The sequence below is a fragment of the Nilaparvata lugens genome, chromosome 7, assembly GCF_014356525.2.
Source record: "Nilaparvata lugens isolate BPH chromosome 7, ASM1435652v1, whole genome shotgun sequence".
Taxonomy (NCBI): domain Eukaryota; kingdom Metazoa; phylum Arthropoda; class Insecta; order Hemiptera; family Delphacidae; genus Nilaparvata; species Nilaparvata lugens.
In genome coordinates, this window is record NC_052510.1 from 19,872,477 (window position 1) to 19,893,980 (window position 21,504).

The 21,504-nt window shown below is 41.1% G+C and overlaps 1 protein-coding gene across 2 annotated transcripts in view; it reads right to left on the minus strand.

The window, feature by feature from the left end:
• LOC111055562 (male-specific lethal 3 homolog) overlaps positions 1-15,215 on the minus strand; it is a 31,608-nt gene extending 16,393 nt beyond the window's left edge. Inside the window, exon 1 of one of the 2 annotated variants that reach the window (XM_039432299.1) lies at positions 14,809-15,215. In XM_039432299.1, the coding sequence (XP_039288233.1) occupies positions 14,809-14,910 (102 nt within the window). In that variant the 5' untranslated portion in view covers positions 14,911-15,215. The remainder of the gene's footprint in view (positions 1-14,808) is intronic. The other variant, XM_039432297.1, reaches the window with a different exon arrangement.
• Between the last annotated feature and the right edge of the window lie 6,289 nt (positions 15,216-21,504).

The following is a 21,504-nucleotide window of genomic DNA, read 5'->3' on the forward strand; positions in this document are numbered from 1 at the left end:
CTCCACCGTCAACCTCTAGTCACGCCACTACCGCAACCAGCAACATGGCCAACTTACCGGCTCCAGCCGTCAGCTACACCGGCAACCTCAGCCAGCTGACCAGCATAGCGACCCTGCTACCGTTCTTCCGCGGCAAGCTCCATGAAGACCCCATCACCTTCATGCGACAGTGCACCGAGCTGCTACAGGGTCACCACATTCCCAGCTATACCTGGGTCATGCTTCTAAAAGTGCAACTACAAGACGACGCCGCCGCCTGGTGGAGAGACTACGGAGAATTGTCACCACCTGGGAACAGTTCCGTGACCGACTTCAGGCCCGTTTCTCAGGAGCCCATAAAATCGCAGCCGCTCACACGGAATTTTATGGCACCACCCACAAACCGAACCAGCCAGTGGAGCGATTCATCCGTCAGAAGCTCCAACTACAGCAGCGCTTAGGAACCAACCTGGCTGAAGACGAGGTGATCGCCCTGCTCATCGGTCAGCTGAGTTCCGAGCTTCGCACCCTAGTTCGAGCTGCTCGTCCCACGAACTATGAAGAGCTGATCATGATCGCCAACGACCTGGAAACCGACCTCAACAGTCGACCAAAATATAAGCCGCCTCAACCTACGGCACCCGCAGGGCCACCCCATCGAGAGCCGCCGCCGAGGTTCAACTACAACCAGCTTCCTCAGTGTCATTACTGCCCGGCCAAGCATTTTCATCGCGACTGCCCAGAACTCGCGAAGAAATGGCAGGGAAACGGCGATACTGGAGAGACTCAGACTCCACCCCTCCAGCACGGAAAGTAGGAGTCCACTACACTAACGATGAGGTGCAAGACCCGCAGTGCAAGCCTCGCAGGTCACCACCCCAACTACAAGCGATAACTGTCACCGAACTGGCCAGCCAGTCATTCCTTGGTCACGCCACCTGGCCACTGTGGATCCTGCCAGCGTCACCAAGCCTCCTTCCAACGTCACCGAAGACCCCTCGCTCTTCTCGGCTGACTGAGACTCTCCACGGTACCTAGCAGCCGCACCTCCACGGGCTATCAAGAATGACCCAGTACCAGTCATCACCCAGGTCACCGTCTCACAACAGCAACCGCGTCCGGCACACCCTTGCGTGTCAACCACCCAGCCGTCACTCATGACCGTCTCACTCACAACAGATCAATTGCCAACCCGTCACGCCACCGTAGACCCTGCTAGCATCGCTAAGTCTCCTTCCAATGTCACCGAAGACCCCTTGCTCTTCCCGGCTGACAGAGACTCTCCACAGCACCCAGCAGCCGCGCCTCTACTGGCCCGCGAGAGGACAGCATCACCAGCCGACGATGAGCGCGTCATCGACCACCAGCCTGGGGAGGAACATGCAACTGTGACCCACACGCACCCGCCACCTACCGGGATCGCTGTCATGGACGGAGTCACCAACACTGCCCTCGCCACAGTCGACGACCAGGTCACCAATGCTGACCCAGCCGCATTCAGCCACCAGGTCACCAACACTGCCCCAGCCGCAGTCAGCCACCAGGTCACCAACACTGACCCAGCCGCCATCAACCAGCCGGTCACCAACACTGCCCCAGCCACAGTCAGCCACCAGGTCACCAACACTGCCCTGGCCGCAGTCACCGACAAGGTCACCAACACTGCCGCCCCAGTAGTCAACAACCACATCACCAGCCCTCCGCCCAGCCAAGCACCGAACCTAGCCGTGATCCAGATAGACGGACAGACTCTACCCCAGATCCCTGTCATCCTCGCGGGTAAACAACTACATGCTCTACTCGATTCAGCCACAACGCACAACTTCGTGAGAGCTGCCCACCTCGACCATGGTACACGGATCCAACCGCTGAAGCTACCTATACTGCTGGCCAACCGTCCCACTAGCTGCAAAACGGCCATACAAGGACATCTGGAACTCCAGATCCAACAGCACATTCAAAATATTCCCTTCCTAGGTCTACCTGACCTACGCGAAGACATCATCTTGGGACGACCATGGTTTCGGGAGAATAAGGCAGTGCTTGACTTTGAGCAGGACAGGCTAATCTACGGCAAGACGCAGCGAGATACGATCTTCTGGATAGCGCAACCACCAGTCTCAGTAGAGATGGACACTCACCTGGTTGACAAGTTACTAGAAGACACGCCCAGCGACCAGCACCGACGGTTAACAGTATTACTGCAACAAAACACAAAATTGTTCATGGAGCAGAAGCCACCCTCCATCACCACGGCTGCCACCATGACAATTCAACTCAACAGCTCAGAAATATGCAGCCAGCGGCCTTACCGATACTCACGGGAGAAACTGCAAATTATCGAGTCCAAAGTTGCCGCCCTCAAGGAACGCAACCTGGTAGAAGCCAGTGATTCGCCTTACAACTCTCCAATCGTTGTTGTCCCCAAGAAGGACGGCACATCACGGTTCTGCATCGATTACCGATGGCTGAATTCCATCACCGTTCCAGCCACGGCACCGCAGATGACCCTACAGGACGTCATTCGAAGCCTGGGAACTTCAAAAATATTCAGCTCACTCGACCTACGGATGGGATACTGGCAGGTACCACTCGCACCCCAGTCTCGACCTTACATGGCCTTCACCACTCCCTACGGTGAAAAGCTACAATTTAAGGTCATGCCTTTTGGCCTACGAAATGCACCCAGCTGCTTCCAATCCATGATGAACAAGGTACTGAGTGGATACGTTGACAAGTTCTGCTACGCTTATCTCGACGACATCATTGTGTACTCAGATACCTGGGAAGAACACTTACTCCACTTAGCCAAAGTGTTTGAACGGTTAAATCTATACAATCTCTCTGTCTCAGCAGCAAAATGCCAGATCGGCCGCAAGCAACTTGAATACCTCGGTCACATAATCACCTCCAAGGGCAACCAAGCCAAACCGCAGGCTATCCTAGCTGTGACTTCTGCCCAACCACCCACCACCAGAAAGAAACTGCGAGAATTTCTTGGAGTAGTCGGCTGGCTACGAGAATTTTTACCCAACGCCGCTGACGTTTGTGCGCCTCTGTCTGAGCTACTTAGCATGAAGACGCGATGGAAATGATCACCAACAGAAGAGACAGCTTTCCACTGCCTACAAGCATTGACCGCCAACATCCAACCACTCTGTCGACCAGATTTCTCCAAGACCTTCATCCTACAGACAGATGCCAGCAAGGTCGGTATAGGGGCCGTCCTATACCAAGAAATCAACAATGACCGTAAGGTGATCGCATACGCCAGTGCCAAGCTGAACCACACGGAACAACAGTATCACAGTAACGAACAAGAGTGCCTTGCGGTTGTCTGGGCAATAAAGCAATATCACCCTTACCTGGAAGGCAGGCCATTCATACTCCGTACCGACAATAAGGTGATTACCTGGTTACAAACTGCAAAGGACAGCCATGCCAAACTCACTCGATGGGCCCTGCTCCTACAAGAATTGACTTCACCCTAGAACACTGCCCGGGTAAAGAGAATCAGTTTGCCGACGCACTGTCACGGCAACCTGACAACGAAAAAGTTGAGGAGACCAGTCAACAACTAGAACGAACCATGCCTCCCGACATCCTGCCAGTCATCAGTGAACCCGCTACGCTAGCAAGCATTGCAACCGAAACTGAACTGTTAGAAGAGATTCGGAAAGCACAGGCCACAGACAACCAGATCAACACGCAGGTGCAACAATGGATGGAGATCGAACCCCGACCGTTGGAGGATCAACCGGGAACTGATCAAGTATTCCTCACCAGTTACCGCCTACACAACTGACTCTGGGAGAAGAAGACACGCGATGGTTGGCGAATAGTCATACCGCCCAACTTTCGCACCCGGCTACTGTTCCGCTATCATGACGATGATCTAATGGGACATCCAGGCTATGCCAAAACCTACCAAAACATTGCTACATACTACACTTGGCCCCGTATGAAGGCACAGATAACCGCGTACATACAAAATTGCCTGCTGTTGTAGCTGCTCAAAAGCGTACAACCGGAATCACAAACCTACACAACGACTGCGACGGTCTACTAGACCATGGGAAACCGTATGTCTTGATCTGATGGGCCCCTACCCACTCTCCAAGCGAAGAAATCGATTCATATTGGTCATCACTGATTCTTTCTCCAGGTGGATAGAAGCCTACCCGCTGCCTCACGGCGACACCAACACGATTGGCCGCACGATGGATACGCACCTGTTTCCCAGATGGGGATACCCAAAAATCCTACTCTCCGACAATGGCACTCAGTTTACGGGGAAACTATGGAACGAACTCTGCCTCAAATGGGGAGTCTTACACTACACCACGCCAATTTATCACCCCCGAGCCAACCCTACCAAGAGAAGGAACCAGGAACTCAAGAAGGGACTACGGATCCGCCTACAAGAACAACACCAAGAATGGGAGAACCAACTACCATCCGTGCTATTCACCCTGCGAAATCGACAGAACACGGCAACAAGATACAGCCCCAGTCAAATCCTGTTTGGCCAAACCCTTCCACGGCCAGGGGAATGGAGCCACTGGCCCGAAAATCAACTCGAACCGCACAAAGACCATATTAACCAGCGTCTACACACACTGACCGCAATCCAATGTGAAGCCATGTTGAACCAAGAAAATTATCTCAATAGGAAGGGAGACCCGATAGCTGAGACACAGCCTCGTTACCAGATCAGCGACCAGGTGCTCACATGGAATCATCAACTCTCAAACAAGGCTCAGAAATTCCATGCGGGCCTAGCACCCAGATGGAAGGGACCATATATGGTCGCCCACAACCAAGGAGCTGTCTACTGGATCACCCATGACAACGAGACCATCAAGGTGTACGAGACTCAACTATGCCCGGGCTCCAACCACCAACCAGCAACATCTCTTGGAATAACAACCCACCTGTTGGGGGAGACCCCTTCTGGTCTTATTTCTGTAATTATTGACCACAATCCACCTGTTGGGGGAGACCCTTCTGGTCTCACTTCTGTAAAATTATCGCCCAATGGCACTTTTGTATATTTTGTAAACATTGTATCTTGTTTTTGCAATCAATAAATTCCCGCCGTGGCTACCTCAAACGGGGGGGGGGGAATTGATACCTCCCTCGCGTTCGCTACCTTTCAGCCTGCCTCTCTGCTCTGCTCCCCACGCCACGCATCAACCAAATGAGTGGTTGACCCACCCGCCACCAGGGTGCGCCTCAGTCGCCGCCACCCGTTCCTGCGTTTCTATTGGCCGAGCACCGCCGGCCAATAGCAGCGCAGGTGAACTCGGGGACTGTGAATAAAAGGGGGCTACTCAGCTACCCTCGATAGCACTTGCTCACTAGCAGCCTTCCACTGAAGAGCCAGAAGAGACCACCAGCCGAGACCACTACCAGCCGAGACCACTACCAAGACTAGGAGCAGAGCAGCGAGCAGGCCAATGAGGGAACCACGGCGAGACTAACCGCAACCTGAGGTGTCTTCCTTGACTACTACCCAGCCGATGCCTAGGAGGAACCGAGCCGGCCGCCGAATCCAGAAGAGGAGGGCCCTACGTCGGCTTCGCCAGGTGGAGGAGAGGCTGAGGCTGTACACTGCCGCGCCAGCTGCGTCCCAAGACTTAGCGCCCCAGCCTAACAACTGGCGCGCGGTTCTGGATGTGCGGGTTGGGTGCCGAACCGACATCGGAGTGTGTGCAGCAGAAGCCTACGACCCTGCCTGCCCGGGGTTTGACCGAAGGCCCCTTCTAAACGAGGAAGTGGTCGAGGAGGTCCTCCCGGCGGAGATTCGGCACGACCTCTGGCTAGTAGATCACCCGGTCAGCCCTCTCCGTAGCCCGGGTAAACCAGAGTGGAGACTGCGAACCATTGACTTGAGCCCCTGCCGGCCTGCTCACGCACCAGACGGACCTGCCCGGGACCCTCGCTCAGCGTGGTATCGCGCCAGTCGACGACTACTAAACATCTAGCCTGCCTTGGTCCCTTTTAGGGCCACCAGCAACAATCTTGGTCCCTTTTCAGGGCCACCAGCAACAAACTTGGCCCTTTTTCAGGGCCACCAAAAGCCATTTTTTCAGACAGTGGTAACAAACCCCTCGCTCGACCCGACTGACTAGCCCAATTGATGAACGAGCCACACCTTCCGCCATATCAAACCATTCTATATGTACAGTACTCAATATTTTTCAAATGTTTTTTTCGAAGTTTTATTTAGAAACTGTCCTAGACTTTTTCACTATAAATATAATATGATTGTTGAAAATCCATAATAAGAGCTATATTGTTTTGGATTTAATACAATAACATACATTGTTATTGCATTGAGGTAAAAGTAATAATAATTGTACTATTATTACAGTACTTGATCAATAACATCTTGCTCTGAATAAAATTCTAAGAACTATTACAGGGTGTCCACTAATTCAGGCACAGAAAATTCCCGTACATTTCCCGTATATTTCACGTTTTTCCCGGTTTTCCTCGCTGGTTAAAACACATGTAAAAATATAGGTTGGGGGGGGTTATCGGGTTACTTAGAAGGGGGGTCAATTTGGAAAAATATAATATTCTTAGATAACAATTTCAAAAGTGCGAAAGTATGTTATTCATCAAAATGTAGCATCATTATACAATTACAACTATGTATTTCGAAAAATATAAAAAAGGCAATTTAGAAGAAAAAACGAAACTTCCTAACCTTTGCCTTTACCCTTTAAAACATTATAGTCCAGTCACTACCGGTATATACATTGGTGTTTGCAATATATATTATAGTTCTGATTTTTCAGTAAATTGTATGGATACATTAGAAGAGTCAAGAGTATAGAACCAATTTTTCATGCAAAATTTCCAATATCTTCCGATTGCCACAATTTAAATGTACAATTCAAAATCCCTCTGTGCGTAATTTTGTGCTCTTCAACCTCAGACCAGAGAGCGCACAAAATTACGCCCGAAGTGATTTTGAATTATACATTTGAATAGTGACAATCAGAAGATATTGTTGATTGAAAACTAAACTTCATTAAAATTAATTATTTTGTTGAAATTTTACTAGTTTTTGTAACTCAGAACACATTACATATAGAGAGCTCCAAGTGATTTAATTTTATTCAGAATTTTATAATCTCAAAAAAGGCGAGAACAAATTTAACTGTCCGACGACTGGATTTGGCGGAAATAAGCTGAAAACTAGAAAATGAACCGAAAATACGAGGTGTTTGGGCCATTCTGTATCTAGCATAAGGAAATTTTGCATTCAAAAATTGGTTCTGGACTTCTCTTATGTATCCAAACAATATATTGAAAAATCAGAGCTAGATTATTATATTTAAAGCACATCCCCTTCTTCATGTCTATATTGACTGGACTAATATTAAACAGAACATTTCAGGTTCTGAAAAACATATGTGTAATATTTGATTTACTATCAATAATTTCAACATCGATAATACCTACAACAGATACAGAACTATACCTCAAATGGATATAAAGGTATTTCCACACATGCCGAACCGAACCTCGAACAGCGTAGAGACAATCCGCCCTGCAGCGAACATTAGCCATATGTTTCATAATTTTAACACTCAGCTGTTAAACAAACAGTTCTCCGAACCGTTCGTCGTCCCACTAGCCGTCCCCATCCCTACCCCATTTGTTGAAGGGATGAGGGTGATTTAAATGTTGCATTCTTTAGCTTCTGCTTCCACGCTTATATCTTGGCAAAATGCGTTCAACCAAGATGACTGCTCTAGAATGAAGTTTGATAAATTCTCTACAATTCCTGTTAAGTGGAGTTTTGTGATATTTCCAATAGTTTTCGAGAAATCCAGGCTTGAAAGTGTGGAATTGTTGGAATAACAGGTTTTTATCAAATTTTTGGCGCTTTCAGGGCTTATAGCTCTCCAACAATGCATTGTAAAAATCAATGCTCATTGTAGGTTTGTGGAGTATCAAATTCTCTTCAATTTGATGTATTGTTTCACTATTTTAAGTTTTTCCCTCATTGTTATAGCAGCTTTAATGTAGGGGGTTGAATTTTCAATGCTTCAACAATTGATCATTTGACAATGACATTTGAAGGGGGTATCTGGAACACAATATTTGACTTTGCAGCTCAATTAGGACTACTTAGAAGTTAAACATAGCATAAGTGGACATCTTCATCCCCTCTGTTAAAGATGTGGAACAGCTGAATTGAAACTCGTTACAGAATTGAAAATTTTACCCCCCGCATCAAAGCTGCTATAACAATGAGAGGAAAGCTTTAAATAGTGAGACAATGAATCAAATTGAAGAGAATTCAATGCTCTACAAACCTACAATAAGCATTGTTTTTTACAATGCATTGTTGGAGAGTTATAAGTGCTAAAAATTATATAAAAACCTGCTATTTCAACAATTCCACACTTTCAAGACCGGATTTCTCGAAAACTGTTGGGAATATCACAAAACTCCACTTAACAGGAACTGTAGAGAATTTATCAAACTTCATTTTAGAGCAGTCATCTTGGTTGAACGCATTGTTGCAAAGATATAAGCGTGGAAGCAAAAAGCTAAAGAATGCAACATTTAAACCACCCTCATCACTTCCAACACATGGGGTAGGGATGGGGACTTTTGACATGTTCTCCTCCTAACTAGTACTGAAAAGCTGCAAAGTCAAAAATTGTGTTCAAAACACTCCTCCTAAATTCCTTTGTCAATTGGTCTATTGTTGTAAAACTGGAAATTTCACATTCAACACTAAATCTGCTGCAAAAGTCGTAGGGAAATGCGTAAAGTGTGGAATTATACATCAGATTGAAGAGAATTTGATGCTCTATGAGCTCATAATTAGCATGAATTATTTCCATCGATTTTTAAGAAGTTATAAGAGCTGAAATAGCAAAAAATGGAAGCAAACTTGTTCTTTTTTCAAAAATGTCACACCTTCAAGAGCGGATATCTCGAAAACTATGGATGATATAGAAAAATTTGTTTGTAGGAAATTATGTAAACTGCAATTTTGTATAGAACAGTCATCTCCGTAAGATGTATAGCTTTCGATTTATTTGCGAGAAACCAAAAAATGGTACCTTTGAACCACCCACCCCCTTAGCACAGATGGTAGGGTGGGGACTTTTTATATGTTTACCTCCTTACTACCTTAAACAGAAATGCGGGGTCAAAAATTGTCCTCTAAACTTTTCCCTCTAGAACCCTTCCTTGACTGGACTATACATAATTAAAAACAAAAACATTAAGCAGATGGAAACGTTTATCCAATATGTTTGCTTAATTGAAACGACCCTGATCAAAACCGGATAAGCAAGGTGGATAATATTAATTTTTCGTGATAGATTATTATAACTACTCTAAATCCTTTTGTTACCAAATATATTATAATATCCTAGAGCCTGTTTGATTGAATTCTCCAATTGGTTTTTATTTTTATTTACTACCTATCAATCAAATCAAAATCCATTCATTGCCAAAGACAAATTACAATTTGTATAGGCCACGTAATGAGAAAATTACATAAATCATTACATATATTATCGATTCAATGGATGATCAATTATTGATTCACAAAAATGTATAAGAGAAACCAAATCAATTAATATTCTAATCATGTTTGGAAAAAAATAAGTGATTGGAACATTACTATGTTTTGAAATTATTTCAGATATCATTGACACTACAAAAACTGATGATTTGAAGCCGAAATTAGTAAAATAAATTAACAGTACGGATGTTTAATTATTAAAATTGAAAAAGATTCACCACTTGACAGCATTTTATTGTTTGAATTTGCTGAGCGGTTCGCTGCACGGCGCGCTGCGCAGCGAAGTGCACGGTTCGCTGCGCTGTTCGAGGTTCGGTTCAGCATAAATAAACATTCCTTAATAATGAATATCGAAAAAAACCTCCTCGTTCCGATAGAATCCATCAATACACGCACCGATAATTCCGTATCGATACACTATATTAATAAAATTAATAAAACGCCACATCGATACACCAACCTGCATCATCCATCACTAATACACCACTTATCCACTGGGTAAATTGCAACTCTGTCCTTAATTAATAAACAATTAGCTAGGTAGTTGACGAAAGTGTCAAAAAATTCCCGTATCTCGACAAAATTCCCGTACATTTCCCGCCCAAATGAAATTCACGTACAATTCCCGGATTTCCCGTTTTCCCGCCGCGTGGACACCCTGTATTACTGTATTGGCTTCAAATCATAGCTGAATTCTGAGTAGTTTCCCATGATTTTCTTATGTTTTCATTGTTTGTTAACTCCATTCATACTTTGTGTTTCTGTTTCCTCTGATTATTACTATTATGAAATATAGGAGCTTCGATCAAAAGCCTAATTGGAACAATAGATCTTTTGAAATAATAGAGTATATACGATAAGTTGGTATTTACGCAAATGTGCATCGAGCCTTACAGTTGTGTAGTGCTTTGGAGTGAAAGTGCGAAAAGCAGAGCAGTGTTGATAGTGTAAATATATATCTATAATACATAAAATATATTTATATTACTATTGTTATCTTTTTTAATTTCAATTTCTAGTTACTAGGAGTAGTAGTCATGGTGAGGACTACCAATATTATTAATATTTAGCCCATTATTATATTAGGAAAAAATAGCTCGTTCGTCTCTTTAGACTAAAATAAAATCTTTAGATTGCAATAAACATTGAAAAAAAATCTACACGTGATGCATTCTCTATTGTATACTGTTCCATTTTATTTTCAGTATACAAATGTACATGCCTACTGCTTACAACTGTATCTTATATACTTGACCTACATAATTTTCCATCTGCAGTATTCTAGTCCTATCGTATTCAGAATTGGACTAGCATTAAGGGTATGATAACATTGGATGCACGTATGTAAAGAGCACGCGAGACCGTGCATGAACACGCGTGCAGATAAGAAACAAAATCTGGAAAGAGCCATGGATGAGGACACTCACACTGACCGCTTGCACTTGCTAGTGGCGTTCATTGCGAGCAGCGACAAACAAGTAACAGCGTGTTTCTATAACTCTTTCTTGAGTTTGTTTATAATCTTCACGCATGTCTGGTCTCGCGTGCATTTGCACATACACGCATCCAATGTGATCATACCCTTATTTGCGATATTAAAATACTAGAGAAATTTCCTTTACAAATCAACCCTCTACAAAATCATCAATCCAGAAATACACGTTAAAACGAATTTAAGACCTTGAAACTTGAGTTGATTAGTATACATCTAGGAGTCATATATTATCAGTCATTTTCTAATAAATATATTTATCAACCGGTAAAGAGGAGTGAACCGCGTGAATAAAAAATTGACCGGTAAAAAGCACCGCGTGAACAAAAAATATAATGAGTGGAGGGAATTAATTGTCTCAACTCATTTGTCATTACTCAGGCTCCTTCTCTCATTTTTGGAGGTTGAGGATGATAAGAAGTGCTGGCAAACCTTTCTACAACATAAGAGGAAAAGCGAAATTGGACGTTTCATACACCATTCTGCAGGCTTTAGCTATTAGGATTGTTCTATGGTGCTAGCCTTGATGAGATTAAGAAGCCTTCATAACAGGTGCTTCAGGACACGAATCAACCATTCTACTCTGTGGAGAAATATTTTCAGGCCAACAGAAACAGCATCTGAACCTCTGATGCTTTTGACAAATCTGATGCTTTTATCAGATACAAATCTGACAGCCAAGACCATCTAGATAAAAGTTGAAAATTAATCTATTTTTAAATGTTTCTTCAAGTAAAAACGTGTTCATTTTAGACCTAACTATAATATCAACTCCTATTACAAATACCAAGTCAGGTTCTCTTCCAGACACAGTCAATTCAGAACTTTGACCATGACTAAGGAGAGAAGTATGAAGTACGCTATCTGAAAAACACATTTTTATTTCTTAAACTGTATTTCAAGTCATAATAAGGGGGCACTTTAGTTATGGGCCGCAGAATCTAGCATTGAGACCTACATAGATCGATAGAGGGGGTCAAGACGAGATCGACCATGTATAACATTGTTGTCGATTTCCAAGGATTAGCTGAAAAAACATGGCGGAAAGTTCAAAATTTTTATATAAATTTTTATTTTTAATAATTTTTTATGGCTACAATATGTTTAAAACTAGTGCAATCTTATGTAAAATTTGACGAGGAATCTAATGAAACTAATATCAGGTTTGTAACTTCAGTAGTTTTTGAGATATTGTAAAGAAAAATGCAAATTTTTTGCTTTAAAAAAGGTTAACTTGTTAATTAATAGGTATTAAACTATCGGATTTAGTAGAATCATAGATTATAAAGGAAAAATGTTCAGTCACAATGCCTAAACTCAAAATTGTTCAAGATATTTGGGAAAATAAAAAAAATTGCACACTCAATACTCTTCAATTCTCATATTTAATTTTTTTTACTACTTTTGGTGACTACTAAATTGGCTGAATCTTATTGGGATTTTTGCAGGGAATTCATTAAAATAGAATTGAGGTTAGAAAATGTTATAGATTATTAAGATATATTTGGAAAAAATACAAGAAAATGTAGTATTTTTGCTTTAGAAGAGTTCAATATGTTTGCATAGGCATAGTGCAGACCGACATTTAGGATCACATTTTATTCAGCTTCCAATGCAATTCAGAAGCTTTAAAAGATTGTAAAAATAATTGAATCAAATCAAGCTTCTCCTAACCTAAGCTTTTCCCAATGTAAGCTTTTCCTAACCCAAGCTTTCCCTAAACTAAGCTTTTCCCAATCTTCCCTTTTTTCCTAACCTTAGATTTTTACTAATCTAAGCTTTTCCTAACCTAAGCTTCCCCTAACCTAAGTTTTTTCTAACCTAAGCTTTTCCCAATCTTAGCTTTTTCCTAACCTTAGATTTTTCCCAATTCAACCTTTCCCTAACCTAAGCTTTTTTATAACCTAAGTTTTACTAACCCAAGCTCCCCCAACCTAAGCTTTTCTCAGACCCAGCTTCCCTAACCTAAGCTTTTACTAATCTAGGCTTTTCCTAACCTAAGGTTATCCCAGACCCAGCCTTCTCTAACCTAAGCTTTTCCTAACCTAAACTTTTTCTAATCTGAGCTTTTCCTAACCCAAGCTTTCCCCAACCTAAGCTTTTCCCAAACCCAGCTTCCCCAAACCTAAGCTTCTTCTAACCCAAGCTTTTCCCAACCTAAGCTTTTCTTAGACCCAGCTTTCCCTAACCTAAGCTTCTCCTAACTTAAGCTTTTTCTAATCCAAACTTTTCCTAACACAAGGTTTCCCCAGACCCAGACCCAGATTCCTCTAACCTTTTCCTAAGCTTTTTCTAACCTTAGCTCTTTCTAATGCAAGTTTTCCTAACCCATCTTTCCCTGACCTAAGCTTTTCTCAGACCCAGCTCCCCCTAACCTAAGCTTTTCCCAACCTAAGCTTTTTTCCTAATATAAGCTTTTCCTAAACTACGATTTCCCTAACCTAAGCTTTTCCTGACCCTAGCTTCTCCTAACCTAAACTTTCCCTAATCTAAGCTTTTCCTAACCTAAGCTTCCCTTAACCTAATATTTTCCTGATCCAAACTCCTCCTAACCTAAACTTTCCCCAATCTAAGCTTTTTCTAACCTAAGTTCTCCCTAGGTAGCAAAAAATGGAGTTGCAATATTTTTATTTGCCCAAATATCTCGAAAAATTTTGAGTTTAGACAATCAAGTGACTGGACATTTTTTCTTTAGAATTTATCATTCTACTAAATCCAATCGTTTAAAATACCTATCAATCACCATGCAAACAGGTTCACCTCTTTTAAACCAAAAATGTGCACTTTTTGCAATATCTCAAAAACTACTGAAGTTACAAACCTGATATTAGTTTCATTGGATTCCTCGTCAAATTTTACATAAGATTGCACTAGTTTTAAACATATTGTAGCCATAAAAAAATTATTAAAAATAAAATTTGATATAAAAATTTTGAACTTTCCGCCATGTTTTTTCAGCTAATCCTTGGAAATCGACAACAATGTTATACATGGCTGATCTCGTCTTGATCTCCTCTATCGATCTATGTAGGTCTTAATGCTAGATTCCACGGCCATATACTAAAGTGCAGCCCATAATAATAGACTCTCTTGATCAGTCTGGCCGGTCGCAACTTATCAAATTCAGGGCCTACATGACCTAACGACCTAGGTAATAACTGGTGCGGACAAATTTAATGTGTTTCTTCAAACACAATAGTAGCCAAAACAAAATATCCAGCCCGGCTACGGGCCATGATAATTTTAGAGCTTCTGACTGGTTTTATTAATTTATTCGTTGAATTCTACACAAGATGTTTTAATTACTGTACTCATAGAAGCTACTGTACCAAAACGATAAAATTCAATGAGTCAATATGCATATAAACTTATTTTTCAAACACATTTTTAAATTAGCAATGCTAATAGGTGTATTGTTTTTTGACGTTTATCAATATATGTAAATTAGTTGGCATTGTAGACTAGTTTTGAATCCAATTTATTTAATAGAGTCCAGCTCTAAGACAAGTTTTCCAAAATTAATTTGATCTTAAATTTAAATAAGGTAAATGAAGCCCAAAGTTAAAACTAAAAAAAGATAAATTGAAAAAGTTGGTAGACGTAAGACAAAAAACAAGAAAACTGGGCTAAATAGTAACTTTAGCCGCATATTATTATAAAACATTCACAAGCATTTGTTGCTAATGAACTATTATAATATTAATACGGTAAGGTAGTTGATTGACAAAAGAATAAATTATCAAGGTACGTTGTTTCTTCATTATAACCTTACCTTGGAATCGTAAAGTACTTTAGTTTTTGCAGGATCAGGTTCATAGCATAAAACTACTTCTCCCTCATAATATCTGGGTTTAACACCTCGTGTGGACACCATCCTCCATTCCAGTACAGAAGAATCCGACAAAACATCAACGAAATCTCCGTTGTTAATGATCAAACGTTGGAGGTCCAATTAGATGCCATTATAAACACAAATCAAGAATTTCAAACAGACAAACTGAATTGAAATGAAAGCTACAGTTTAACAGCAGTATAATATTTAATTAAACAAAGAATTGAACTTGATTTCAAATAGAACTATCCTCAAGCTCTAAAGTTTGAGAATTTGTTGTTGTTGGTCAACAACAAAGAACAAAACATTCTGCACGAGACAAAAAGTGCCATAGTGGGTATAAATCGAAGTGACAAGTGATTTATGAAGGCCGTGAAAATGTCACCGGTCAGCTGTGAAATGAGCGGGCATTTCAAATGGGCTATTGTCAACATTGCTTGCAACATCAATCACTTTGGTACGGTACTGCAGTTTATTTGATTTGACAACGAATTCTAATAATAATTCGAAAGAATTCAGTAATCTATAAAATGTTATATAAAATCATACTGTATGGGCCTACTGTATTTCAATTAATTGAGTGAAATAAAAAATAAATCTGAATGGATGTAAGTAACGTTGAACAAGATTAGGTAGTGGTGAACTTACTTTATTGCCTCACCAACAAATATAATTATAACAGATACTGATATGGGATGAACATAAATTACTAATGTTTTATTATAATTGAATATTAATTTTTAAATCAGAATATCCGTAGTATTTTTGACCAATTGATTGTTTCAGTTCAAACCAATTATTACTTTAAAACGCACGATAAAGAAGCGACTGCGGTAGAGCGGCCCATCTATTCGCTGCCGGAACTACTCGCTACACCGGAACTGGAGAATGAGTATTTATTCCCCAACGATGTACATGGTCTTACCAGAATCTGAGGGAACGTGCCCCTCGTCTTCCTTGACACAGTCTGTCTGGTCATCCCAGCTAGCGACGAAAGATTCAAGTATCAAGTACTGTAGTCAATATGCTTTTCAAACATTTTCTGTCCAGGCAATGAATGCTCATAAAAGGGTGAAGAAGGAAATGTATAGAAGACTATTTTTGACCCCGCAGTTCTGTTTAAGGTAGTAAGGAGGTAATCATATCCCCAAATGAAAAATTGGCTTTGAGGTCTCTGGTGGGTCCAACTACCTGAAGGTAGAAATGCAACAGGTTGATGGGATCGGAAAGGGTTGTTTGACGAGAAAATGAAGTAAAAGCATTAAGAAATCATACTCTCTAGAGATTTATCTTTCTACTGCACACAATAATCTTTTAATTCAACCATAGACCTCTAGAGAGTATGATTTTTCAATGCTTTTACTTTATCTTCTCGTCAAATTAACTATAGAGGTAGGTTAGTAGGTAGTTGAACGTCTCATACTTCTCACCAACTTGATTCTGAGCCAAATAATTCCCTGGACAAAGTGATCTTACTTTTTTGCTGTATTTTACTCATGTTGTAGCTTAAAATGTATCAAAATGATAAATGAGATAAGCCTACTATAAATATTGATCAACAGGATTTATTTTTTTTTATTCAAGTAAATTACAATACATTCTGGTTCATACACGAATCTACAATAAATTACAGTACAACAGCCAATTATGCAACAAATTTCACATATTATGAAAACTTATTAATTACAATGAAGATTGAATGCAACATTAGAATATTGATAATATAGTATTGTAATATAACTACATAAATCAGCGGTGTTTCAACAATGAATAAATGATAATTTCAATGAATAAATATACACCCCACTATATATTATATGTGTTGGGGTATAAGTAATTAGTTGCTTATTGCGTGTAATAATTACTATTTACAAACTTCATTCACTGATATGGGATTAAAGTTTTTTATAATAAAATTAGTAAAAATGTATAATACAAACAAACAAAATTATGGAATTAGTAAATAAATATTAATTTTCTATTAAGGATAATAATAAGAAAGGTTATTTTTAGAAAAATGAAAAACAGTAAAGAGTGGAATGAAGAATAAATAGTTTCAATATTTACAGTCTAACTAAATTTTCACAATTTTCCACTCCAATATCAACCAACCAGGAAAATAAACTTTTCTTGAACCTGTGTCTATTGAATTCTTCCCTAATGTAACTTGGTATTGAATTATAAATTTTTGGTCCCAAATATGTGTAGTTTCTTTGCCCAAATGTAGTGTTCATCCTTGGTACTATTGAATACGTGTTTCTCTGCCTTGTTTGATGGTTATGATCTGCCAGTCTTATGTGTTCGTTGTTTCTCCTCATTCGCGTGATGATAGCCTGGACGTAGAGTTGTCTTACACTCAGTACTTTACTGTCCTTGAAAATAATGTTCGTGGGGAATTGATTCTCCTTGAAGCCATTGATAGCTTAATGATGTGATTAAGGCCCGCTTTCCCCAAATTACGCTTAACTTGAGCTAGTTTAAATTAAGCCTCACTATTCCAAAAGTATTAGAGGTATTATTCACTTGTTCTCTGTTAATATTTATTATTTTTGTGAAAATAAATCATGATTCGCTAACAGTCCTCACTGATGAAGAATCAACTCAAAAGCATAGTTAGTAATCGTCATAATATATATATATATATATATATATATAATATATATATATATATATATTATTAGCATGACCTATTCCACCCTCTAGGTTTCCTAATAATTGCGAAGTATTGCTACGACGCGGACTAGCTACAGTCGGGTATGGGTCGGGGTCAGTAGCCGTACTGACAGGTGGAGTTACCGGACCTACACTTCTCCCTCTATCCTGATTCTTTACCCTCTGCTTCTTTCGCGAGATTTTTACTTTCAGGGGAAGAGTGTTTGCCCGTGGCGTTACTGGCCGATTCAGCCCTTGGCCTTTGGAATACAGGGTGGGTGTTAAGGGAGATTAAGATAACCCTATACAAGGAGACGGATCTGACTATCAGATCCCTACCAATAATTCTATTTATAAAGGTAGTACGCAATCTGAACCAACTGCGAATTGACGGCGAGCAAGCTGTACCTGCAAGCCCGGGATGTGGTTTTTCTATGGGGTTTAAGGTGAGAGCTATGGGGTAAAGCTATGACGGAACTATGGAGTTATTAGTAGTATTTAAGATGCAGTTAAATAGGGCACGGTATAGGGTGTAAGCTATAGAGAATAGGGTGTAGGGTATGAGGTATACGGTATAGGGTATAGGGAACAGAGAATCAATAATAAGATTATTATTCCCTACAGCAAATAAATATCTGCTCAATAATCCGCAATCTGAGAATTGCGCTCTAGCTCTCAGCAAGCTGGACCTGCTAGCTAAATACAGTATATCAATTTCAATTACGTGGTAATTAAAGCTTAGAGGATAAGGTTTTAGGTGGAGGATTTCTGAATCGCGAGCCTGCAGCTGCGAAAGGATTTTCAGCAATTCTGAAACTGCTAAACAGGATTTCCGCGCTAATCTGATGACTGCGCGCCGGTTATTAAGGGCCAATCTGTGACTGCCCTTAAGGGTATGGGAATCGCTCTCAATCGTCCGAAACGCTTTTAAATTAATAGTCAGTATGTCGACTATTATGAGAGGATAGAAAAGATTTTGCACAGACACAGTCTGTAGAATAATATCGGGAAGACAACAGTCTGTCGTTGTCAGGGTAGGAAAGGATTTTTCCAGGATTTTCCACAAGGAAAATATCGAGTCAGAGACTCCTAATTCAGGAAAAGATTTCAATAGACTTTTCCAAGTAATTGCCAGTCTAAGGACTACCACAAGATCGATCTCTAATTTGCAACTGAGATCACGGGAAAATTCGTGAATTTTCCACAGGGAAAACCAGCAAATAATATTTGCTATTAAAGAAGACAGGTTTCTAAGAATTTTAGAAAGGATCCGCGGGTCTGAAAACCCGCGACTAGGACGATCTCGAATCTGGAACTGAGATCAGGAAGGATTTTAACACAGGAAGAATTAAGAGAAAGAAAGAGAAAGGATGCCGCAGTCTAGAAACTTCGGCGAGGAAGTCCTCAAGCTGTACCTGAGAGCTAGAAGGATTTTAGAATAGGGAAAGTGAAGAGAAAGAAAGAGAATGGACGTCGCAGTCTAGAAACTTCGACAAGGACGAACTCAAGCTGTACCTGAGTTCTCTAGGAAATGATTGGAATTTTCCTACTAGATATTACAGCAAGTCAGAAACTGCTAAGAAAAGTTAAAATACTGGGCCACTCTATAGTATGAAAACCGAGCAAGGAAAACTTACTATAAATGATAATAATCTCTCTACAAGGATAAAAATTAATCGAGAAAACTTTTCTCAAAAGGAACAGGGATTTTCCCACAAGAATAAAAATTAATTGAGAAAAACTATTCTTAAAAAGGACAGGGATTTCCCTACAAGAATAAAAACTCAATGGAGAAAAATTACTCTTTAAACTAAAGGCCACCTTACTACAGAGAAGGAAAAATATACGGACTACCAGTCCTGACATACAATTACCTGAAATGACGTGGATACTGATACGGAGAATAGCGAAGCGATTCCCACTTCCCGTATTATAATTAAGAACGTCGTGAAGCGACAGAGTCGAGGCTTATAAATTAAGTACTCAAAATTAATCCGCTATAAGAGCCTAGCTAAATTCCCCACTCAACTATTTGTAGCCCAAACTTGAGATCCCTTACAGGTTTCAAAACCAAGGATAACTCGTTCACCCCCAGTGATACGAATTTAGGAAAAATAACCAACAAGAAAGAAAATCCCCCAGGAAGTTCTATCTTCAAATACAGTCGGCAATTCGACTTACAATATTCCATTCACTAAAATACAGAATAGAATATTAACCCTCTAGTACACCACTATTAGGAGCGCCGCTCGGAACGCAGCCGTACACGAACCCGTTCACCGAACAACTGCTTTCTCCCAGGTCTTCTTGAAGCTGCACCGGGTCGCTGAAAATTAGGAGGCCGGGGGAAAAGAGCTTCCTGACCAATGAGAGTCTGAAAAGACGATCACGCCACTGGTCATGTGACAGGGTTTGATTCAGCTGCTAATTCATAGGGATTGGCGACGATGGTGATGATGTGCATGTACACAACTGCAAATCTAACAAAATATATCCGGCAGTCGATCCTATTCTAATTCTAAAACAGAATAAATTCGCTAATTTATACATTAGACGACGGCTCTACGTCCGTCACAAAAATTCACTTTGTGACAATATATATAATATAAATTAAAACAGGAGACACAAGACATAAATAGATTGAAAACACTTAGAAACTTACATTAGAAACGGAAATTTTCGGAAACTGAGTTTCCTTCCTCAACCGAGCAGTGAGTGGTTACAGTTTGAAATCAAACGGTCGTGACCACAGAGTACGCACGGAGAGTCAATTGTAGCAGCAGAGACCACAGATTACGCGGTGCAGAAGGATGTAGAGAAAAAGGGTACAGATTCAGGGGACATTATGGGGTATTTAGGGAGCGGTTACAAACGGGATATTTAAGACCACACTTCTATCTTCTTCCAAAAATTCATGAAGAAGGCAATCCTGGTTGTCCCATTGTTTCAAGCATAAATAGCCCAACTGAACGAATCTCTGCCCTTGTTGATTTACACCTCCAACCCATTGTTGCCTCCCTACCCTCTCATATCAGAGACTCCCTCCACTTCATAGATATCCTAAGAAACACAACCCTTCCAACTGACCAACAACTCCTCCTTGTTACCATTGATGTAGCCTCTCTCTACACTTCCATCCCCCATTCTGAAGGCTTAAAATCCCTTGAGCATTTCCTTTCCTCACGACCCACACCCTCCACCCCTTCAACCACCTTCCTAGTAAACCTTGCCAAACTGGTGCTCACAAGCAATGCCTTCAGGTTTGAAAATAAATTAATATTATCTTCAAACCCAGGGTACAGCCATGGGCACCAGGATGGCACCATCCTATTCAAACCTATTCATGGGCCTCCTTGAACAGGATTTCCTTTCCAAACAAACCCTATCCCCCCTGATATGGCTCCGTTTCATTGACGACATATTCCTCATGGACATGATACCCTCTCCCACTTCCTCAATCAACTCAACTCTAACTACTCTGTCTCCTTCACCTGGAATATTTCTGAATCCTCCATCAACTTCCTAAAATGCGTACAGACTTTCGCTCTGCTCCGCAACCGAACGTCACTCCAGCAGAGCGATTGATGATCGACCGGGGAGCAAGAGTGGTTCGACCGGGGAACGCGAGATGATCTAACATCTTCCGTAACGTTCATGATGGGTGCGTGGGCGGAGCGACTGTGGTTCGATGGAGGAACGAGGGCGGTACGAGGGCGGAGCGTGCTCGGTGCGGGTTGGAAGCGCGTTTATGTGCACGCAGCTCTAGATGTCAATGTAATCCTTTCCAACTCCAATACCTTATCCACCAAATCTACCCACACTCAACAGTTCCTACACTTTCGCCTCGTCAATACAAGTCACACCAAGTTGAATTGACATGGAATGACAAAAGTCGGTTGAATCAGGCTTCCTGATTTTCAACTGAAAATTTACAAATCATGATCTGTGAGAGAATTCCCAACTCATCACTACAAAATTAAAATA